This window comes from Budorcas taxicolor, chromosome 7 (genome assembly GCF_023091745.1).
Source record: "Budorcas taxicolor isolate Tak-1 chromosome 7, Takin1.1, whole genome shotgun sequence".
NCBI classification, from domain to species: Eukaryota; Metazoa; Chordata; class Mammalia; order Artiodactyla; family Bovidae; genus Budorcas; species Budorcas taxicolor.
Window position 1 is genome coordinate 26,678,056 of NC_068916.1, and position 9,109 is coordinate 26,687,164.

The 9,109-nt window shown below is 39.5% G+C and overlaps 1 protein-coding gene across 1 annotated transcript in view; it reads right to left on the reverse strand.

Annotated features, from left to right (window-relative positions):
- MEGF10 (multiple EGF like domains 10) overlaps positions 1-3,841 on the reverse strand; it is a 137,590-nt gene extending 133,749 nt beyond the window's left edge. Inside the window, exon 1 of the mRNA XM_052643017.1 lies at positions 3,720-3,841. Within this exon, the coding sequence (XP_052498977.1) occupies positions 3,720-3,835 (116 nt within the window). The 5' untranslated portion in view covers positions 3,836-3,841. The remainder of the gene's footprint in view (positions 1-3,719) is intronic.
- Positions 3,842-9,109: the final 5,268 nt, after the last annotated feature.

A 9,109-nucleotide genomic window follows, 5' to 3' on the forward strand; every position in this document is an offset into this window, starting at 1 on the left:
TAAGTATTATCTGGGGAGCAACCCCAGCAAGATTTAATATAAGGTCAAAGAGCAGGGTAGGGGAAGCCATCATCACTTGGACTCATTCCAGAGTGGTTAATTACATTTTATCTGCCAAAATTATCCTTTTACTTTAATCAAATATGGTAATAATTATCATTTCTTATCTCTGCTCACTTCAGGAATGCAGCTTCAATTATACCACTCCTGTGTCCCACCCCCAAGGGGTTGGGCAGAGAATGTTTCTTTTCATTTGTGTCTTCTTTAGAAGAAACCCTCGTAGGTGGAAATACTTAAACTCACACAACAGGGAGAGGAGATGGGGAGAAGGGACAGATGATTCATGGAGTTATTCATTTTCCAAAGGGATGCCGTTCAGAATTTCTCTAATAACAAGTTTCTCTTGTGTATTTTAAATGATTTAATTCTCCTTAATTTTACTTCGGGCTTCCCTGACATTGGCTGATAAAGAATCCAGCTGCAATGCAGGAGACCCCACTTTGGTTCCTGTATCGGGAAGATCTGCTGGAGAAGGGATAGGCTACCCACTCCAGTATTCTTGGGCTTTCCTTGTGACTCAGGTGGTAAAGAATCCACCTGCAATGCTGGAGATTTGGGTTTAATCTCCAAGTTGGGAAGATCCTCTGGAGAAGAGAAAGGCTACCCACTCCAGTATTCTGGCCTGGAGAATTCCATGGACTATACAGTCCATGGAGTTGCAAAGATTTGGACACAACTTCTAAGAATCACAATTGCTGCCTTAAAATAAAGCGTACTTTTATTTGAAAACAAATGATTTCGTAGGTCTGGGGAGGGACCTGAGAGTCTGCAATTCCAAAAAGCTCCCAGCTGAGGTTCCTGCCACCACAGCTCCACAGACTCCACTCTGAGGAGCGAGACTGCAGGCGATTCCATGGCTCGGAACCACTGGTGACAGGTGGGTTTTAGTATAAGGAAAATCTAGAATGAGTACTACTGGGCCTTACTACCAAAATTTTTCTCCCTGAAACTCATCTTCCTCTCCCCATTTCAATTCAAGCTCATTTCAGTTTTTGAAAATATAGGAGAATCTGTCACCTGCACCTTTATCTGTTCATTTTAATTTATACTCTTCTTCTCCATTCTTCTAAAACAAATTCTACTTTTCTTTAACCTTTCTTCAAAGAATCATTATCTAACCATGTAACAGAAAATTTATTAATGAGAAGATTGCAGCTGTCAACTTTTTCTTTTTAGTAGTTCATAGCAAAAATATAGGCAGAAGAAAATCTCCATCATTTTCCTATTTTTTCACATTGAATTTTCTTCCCCATTCGTATTTTCTCAGTTACTCCAATCACTTGTACAACAGTGAAATTATATTAGGTTTAGAGTCTCCCCTGCTCACCACAACTACAGAAAGCCGACAGGCAGCAACAAAGACCCAGAACAGCCAAAAATAAATAAATTCATTCATTTGTTAAAAAAAAAAAAGACTCATGCAAGATCACTGGACTCCTTCAATGAAAAAAACAAAACAAAACAGGGTTATTCTAAGCCAGTACCCTTTCTTATATTTATAAGGCCTTATTGTCCATGACAATTATAAGATAGGGCAATGTAAAAACAAACCGGAGGAAGAATCTTTTTCATGTTTTCTTTAAACAAAAAGTTAAGCATTCATCTAGGCCTATATTTCAAATTGATCTTATCAATACAAAGTGACAAAACCACACGAATCTCTTCCCTGTCAAATCAGCTCTCTTCCTTTTATCTCTCCATATGTGATCACTGACCCAATAGACATGAGTTTGAGCAAACTCCAGGAGATAGTGAAGGACAGGGAAACTTGGCGTGGTACAGTTCATGGGGTCACCAAGAGTCAAACACGACTTAGCAAAACAACAACAATGTCCAATGACATGCCCACTCTTCCACACAGCAGGTTCTAAATCGCAGCCTTTTCTGCCTCTTTCACATCCATAGTTAATATATTACCAAGATCTCTTGATTTTTATTTCACAGTACCTAACAAACTTGATTTTTTCTCCCATTTCAAAGCTATCATCCTCTAAGAAGTTCAACTATCAATGGACTCTCCCTTTTCTAAATTTGATATGTTCTTTTCATGTATTCATCAATTTATTTTTATTACTATAATCCTATGTATTACATAATTTGCTGGTGAAGTGTTTCATGGGAAGTTCTATGAAAATTATAAAGATAGTAGGCATTTCCTCCTCTTAAATTCTGTATAGTATAGTTAATATCAAATATATAGAACTTTATTACATATACATATTTCCACTTAAAGTTTCATAATGACAGAAGACTCTATTGATCCATCAGGAAAATACGTTTTGTTACCCTGCCATAATACTGCCAGCAGAGATGGGGGTGAGCCCTCACTGAAAACTAACACTGTGAATGAGGAATCAGTGTGCCCTAGAATAATACAGCTGCCATGCCTGAAAAACTCTGAGCTTTGAGCGTCCTTCCAGTGGGTGACACAGTGGCTGGGATGTATGCTCTGAGCTGTACTCTTCTCGGTACTGAGGGTGACAGGAAAAAGAGGCCAAGAGTTTAATGTCATTGCATTTACAGCTATTACAGCTACATACTACTCTGTAGTACTTGACACCTTCTATTTGTTTGAAAAACCTGCAAGCGCAATGTTCATTTTGGATAAAGAAACATGTCCACACTTTTTTCGGGAGATAAGTAACAGAGTAAGCTGCATTTGACTGCACTTCAGCATGACTAGATAGTTTGTGCTATTTCTGTGTTCCAAAAGGGGCTGTAAGTTTACCCAGATCTGGAGACTACATCATTTGCTTTCATATAATGTAGTCAATCTTGCCCTCCTCCTGTATTGTATCGACGCTAGTGACGGTAAAGCGTCGGCCCTGCAATACGGGAGACCCGGGTTCGATTCCTGGGTCGGGAAGATCCCCTGGAGAAGGAAACGGCAATCCACTCCAGCACTCTTGCCTGGAAAATCCCATGGACGGAAAAGCCTGATAGGCTACAGTCCATGGGGTTGCAAAGAGTCAGACACGACTGAGCGACTTCACTTTCACTTTCACTAGGCTTACTGGGTACAGTCCTCCGTGGCCTGCATGGCACTGGTTTCAAACTACCTTCCATCCTAGAAAGCCTGCCAATCACTGTCATCCACTGGTCTTTTTCAAGTCTCCAAGGACATCTCAGGTGACACTACTTCCATGCAGCCTAGCCACTTACTCCAGAAATCAAGTCTTTCCTTTCAGGTCACCTACCACACTTTATATGCCATCCATTTCAATGTTCTAGGACATTATTCCACACTGTCTTTCACTGCTCTCTTATTGATTCCCATGCGTAAGTAGGAACTCCACCATAATCCATACGCCCATAAGTTCAGCTCCACCAAATCATTGCAAATAGATACAGAGCAGAGGTAAGACCTCACAGAGATCATTTTAACTGATCTATGAATCTATGTTTTCCCCTATTTCACAAATACACCTCTGTTAGAATTAATATTGCAAGCTTAATATACATAACATATACTCTCTAAGACCAAGGTGAATTATACTATCCAATTTGTTATATATAATGAAATATTTTTACATGGAAGCAATTTTATAATCTCTTCTCAAATTCTAATTTTATATGTGATACTGATATTGATAGCATACAAAGGAATCTATCAGAAATTATTTCTCAGACTACCAAGAAATATTTCTCAGAACTATTACCTTTCCCAGTGGCTACACACATTAGGATCTTCAAGGTTCAGAGATGATGCCATCCTGATCCAGTGGCATAACAATAAACAGATAAAGCCCAGGCATGAGTTCGAGGAAATAACCATTGTTCCTGAAGAACGACCTACAAGAAAAAGAAATTCAAATTAAAGATGCATTAAAATGACCCCCAAAGAATTCTTTTCAGTACAGTAACTATAAAGTGCCAGTTGTCACTAGGGCTGAAACATGAATAACGAGTCTTAGATTTAAATAGATGGGTCACCAGCTTTCATGGTCCAGGAGAGAGAGATATTTCTTATGTTGTCAGGAAGGCCACTATTTTGTAAATTACTAAAAAGTGCAAATCATCATTAATTGCCACCGTAACAAAAGACCTTCTCATCCATGCCAGCCGACATTAAAGGAATCTACCAGAACAACTCAGGGCAACACAGGCTTCCAGATTCTCTCAGCAGGCATATTTCCCTTCTGGAAGGAGAGGGCACACAGAGGAATCTGGCCTCCTTTGTCCCAGAGGATAAATAATGGAACAGAAGGTCCATTGACTCAAGAGAGAGGCACCTCAGGCTTAAACTGAGGGTCATTCAGGAATTCATTCAACGCTCACTGAATGGCTACTCTATCCTAGGCACTGTGCGAACGCTGGGTGTGAAACACAGGTCTAGTTCTTGTTCCCGCCCACTACGATTTTCATAATTTAGTAATCGTGACACACATCTCTTTTACTTAGTGCTTCTGTCCCACCATCTGCTGAACAGAAACTAAACCAGTTGTTTTATAGAGGTTTCTACATAGGTGTACAGATAAAAAGTGTAAAGCTGTTTGGAGGTCAGTATTGGAAAAAAATGAACCTGGTATTATTGTTGAGAGGAGGAAAGACCAAAAGAGGAAAAACAAATAGCAACACATCTACAAAAGAGTCAGGCCCACAAAGGAGATAGAAGAGGGAGGAGAATGTTCAAGGCAGAGGGGACACAGGTGAGGGAAGATCAGGCCCACTTAATGAGCTCAAATTAGCTCAGCTGGAGACAGATATGGGGTGGGGCACATCACCATGGATTTTATGACATGGCAAAGTATGTGAACCTCATCCAAGGATTACAGAGAGCTAGGGAAAGGTGCAGGGTGACATTAGAAAGATTCCTGGCTGCAGGGGGAGCATGAACCGCAGGTGCAGACTATTAGAAGGAGGTCAGGTGAGAGGCAACTGAGGGTGAAATACCGAAGAAACACTGGGGTTGCAGGGAACTGAGTGAATCTGGGAGTTTTTCAGGAGGTGAAATGGACAGAATTTGGTGACTGAATGTGGGAGTCAAGGAGGGATGCCTGTTACAGCCCCTTGAGTGGAGGGTGAGCCACTCATGGAGATGGAAGCACAGAAGCTCTCTTCCTAAGAGGCAGGGCAGGGCCATGGTGGGGGGAATTTGGCACTTAATGAGGAGGAAAAGTGTCTCACTATATAAAATGGCTTCATATAATAATTATAAAAATAGACATGGAATTAGAAATAGCTGATCCAGGACCTCCCTGGCAGTTCAGTGGTTAAGAATCTGCGCTTCCAATGCAAGGGGTGGGCAGTGAAGGGGGAGAGGGGAGGGTTGATCCCTAGTCAGGGAAGTAAGATCCCACATGCCACACAACTCCCTCCAAAAAGGTGATCCATTTGCAAATTAAAAAGAAAGGAAGCAGTATTGTAAAGTAAAATAAAGTAAAAATAAAAGACAAAAAATAAAATAAAATAAAACAAAAAAAAAAAGAAAAAGAAAGGAAGCATTAGCCTTCTTGTTGGTAAACCAGAGAAACTAGTAAAAATTGACCAGATTATGGGGCCCAGCAGTTACTTTCTGGGTGAGAGCTGGCATTCTGAGAAATTATACTAACTTTCCACACCATGAGGTTACCAGGTTTTAGTATCTGGGAACAAAATTTATTGAGTGATAATCTTGGGGTATTAAAAGGCAAGTTTATCTTAAGTAATAAACAACAATACTGACAAACACTGATCCTTAGGTAACAGTTTATCCTTCAAATTCTAATCCTTCTGTTCAAAATAGAACAATGAAGAAACATTAAATTCTTTAAAATCAAAACTGTTTATAGGCACAAGTATATATAGTGTATTAGTACTGTAGCCCACCAGGCACCTCTGTCTATGGGATTTCCCAGGCAAGAATACTGGAGTGGGTTGCCATTTCCTTCTCCAGTTATAACAGGTTATCTATCTCTGATCCACAAAGGCTAAAACAAAAGAAAATGTTTGATTTGGAATATGGATAAATGTCATGAAATCGCAGGATAATTAAAAGATAGTGTAAGCCACTATGAGAAGCAGTAAAACCGTTAAAAGGGGGATTCTAATCATCACGAAGTAATTCCAACATACAAAGCATAAACGACTAGCCAAAATATGGCTTATAAATTAATTCAAATTACAGATGTTTCTCACAGGCTAATCATCATGAAGTTGTAAAATCTGAAGCTTAACATTATATAATTAAAGAAGCTATTCTGCTTAACAGGAATAAATAAAAAGTAATGATAATGATGATGATAAACAACAACAGCTAACATTTCCTGATGGTTCCTGTGTGCTAGGCACAGTACTGAACCTTTCACATGAATTATCTATTTAATCCACACAGTAACTTAAGTAGGCATTTTTATCATCCCCATTTCACAGCTGAAGACACATCATATATTATAATGTTTTTCTCATCCATCAAAAAAGGAATCCTTTCATATACTATATTTGGTTGTAACAAATAAGCATGGCAAATATCTCTGTCTCATTGCCTTATCTATACCAGGTAAATATTCTGTTTCAACAAAGTATGAAGTATGCATCTTAACTTTCATCCTTTCCTCAGAGACAAAACAAGAGCCAGTCAGCAGTAATCTGCCATCCACTCACAAACAATTATCCCAAATTGGAAAGTTTATATCCTGAGTCACCATCTCAGACTCAACCCATCCATTTCCCAATTAGAAATGTTTAGTCTGTACAAAGTTGGAAACTGCTGGAAGCAATGAATCAAACTGCCAAGAAAAGGGAAGAGTCTGTTCTCTTTGAATGCAAAAATTTTAGCGTTAATTTGGTATCTCTTTTTGCTTTGCACTTGATGCACTGCCCTGTGAAGGCTTTAACCTTTCTACAGGGATGTCAGAGAAAAAAAAAGAAAAAGCAGAATTTGGTCATCTCCTATTGCTTCTGAAATTCAGTACAGAGAAAAATCAAACCGCCCTGCAAAGTTGCTGGTGGTGTTCATGGAAGAGAAAATGTCAGTACATTTATAACAAAAGTAAATATATGTAGCTCATGGGGTCGCAAACACGACTGAGCGACTTCCCTTTCACTTTTCACTTTCATGCATTGGAGAAGGCAATGGCAACCCACTCCAGTGTTCTTGCCTGGAGAATCCCAGGGACGGGGGAGCCTAGTAGGCTGCCGTCTATGGGTCACACAGACTCGGACACGACTAAAGTGACTTAGCAGCAGCAGCAGCAGCAGCAGCCTTATTCCTGGAGCATTTTCCAAATCAAAATTAACTGAGTTTTAGAACAATCTACATTAAAGCATATAACGTTCAAGGCAAAAAAATTGCTAGATTAAGAGGGAAGGTACAAATTCACACGAAGTGATTAAAATCACTTGAGAAAATAATTCAAATATTATACATGGTAGGGGGAGAAGACATTTTACAAATGTGCCAATGAGCTATAAAGGAGTGTAGAAATGCAACATTTCCCTGTATTCAGAAACATGGGCGGTCCTTTTGTTTGTCTTGTCACTGATAGGCAATCAAAACAAGTGGATAGGGCATCACATATACTCTTTCCCTATTTGATTCGTTTTCTTTCATAGGGTTTGAGGAGTAAATGTGTGCACCTTTTTTTCTTTGTGTCTACCCTGAAGGAAGAAAGTTCCATGAACATTTTTCTTCATTTCTGTTTTAAACTATATCATCTTGTCTGAGACTATAATCTGTCCACCTTAGGGTGTACATGAAAACAAAATACAATCCTTTAAAAATAGCATTATTTCAACTGAAAAAAAAAAGGCAACACAGATATGCTTTCTTGAAACAGACATTTTAAAAATATTCAAAACTCTAAATTGGTTGTTAAACTACCCCTACCTACCCAGTCTTTGCCTTCAAATAATGTTCCTTGTGGTTACGTTTAACAAAATTTTAAACATAAAAAAATAGTCATTTGCATGAACCCCCTAGTGTCAAACTTGATTGCATTCCATATCATTCACTTAATTATGATAGAAAAATCAAAACAGAAAATCAGTACAACTGATTAGCATTGCTAAAGTGCTCCTATTAGAAAGAGGAAACACAGCAGGCAGAGTTAACTCTTACTGCCTACTCTGAAGGCAGGCTTTGCCCATTCTGATACAAAAACCACAGTAAACAATCAGGTGGAATAAACTCATCACAATGGATGAGTCTGCGTTGTGATGACGGGGAGCCGTTTCTCTATCAGTGTGACGAGGGAAGTAAATAATGGGGCGTTGACTTGCTAATTTATTTTTGCAACAATAGAAGGATAAATGATTCCAGACAATTCTTTCTGGCTCTAAAATTTATCTCCTCGCTAGAAACATTAACTGCACACATAGAAATGATGTGAGCGCCCTCGCCCAGGGCTGTTTCAAGCTCACTACTCTAAAATGCTCTCGTAGTTCTCTAGATGAAGTGATTTATTACAAACAGCCACATTCTCATAATTTCACACCCCTCCCCCAGGGTACCAAAGAGTCACCTAGTCCACTGATCACTGTATCATGTTATCTACAAGTGTTAAAAGTGTTAGCTGCTCAGTCGTGTGAAACCCCATGGACTGTAGCCCACCAGGCTCCTCCTCGTGAAATTCTCCAGGCAAGAATACTGGCGTGGTTAGCCATTTCCTTCTCCAGGGGATCTTCCCAATGCAGGGATCGAATCTGGTCTCCCACATTACAGGCAGATTCTTTACCATCTGAGCTACCAGGGAAGCCCTCATGTTATCTATAAAGGATGTACTCACTTTACCTTGAACCACACAGAAAGGCTACCCAGATGTGCTGTGTTCTTCCTGGAGCTCTGAGCCTGTGAATAGCATATCAGAAGTCCAGCTTCAGGGTATTTAAGATGTCAAAAGAGGAATGCTTGCCCGGTTGCCCCAAGAATAACCTCAGATGAAAACTTCCATGGAAATACTACTTCACTGATCAAAGGAATCCTTGAGGCACTGTCCTGATTTCTATTTTCACTGTCCAAAGCTAGTTATTTTAACAACATTTTACTTTACTCAAGCGTAACTATTCACTGGAGGCAGTACAATGCTATCCATTTTTGTCTGGGCATCCTCACGTCATGTTGCTAACATCA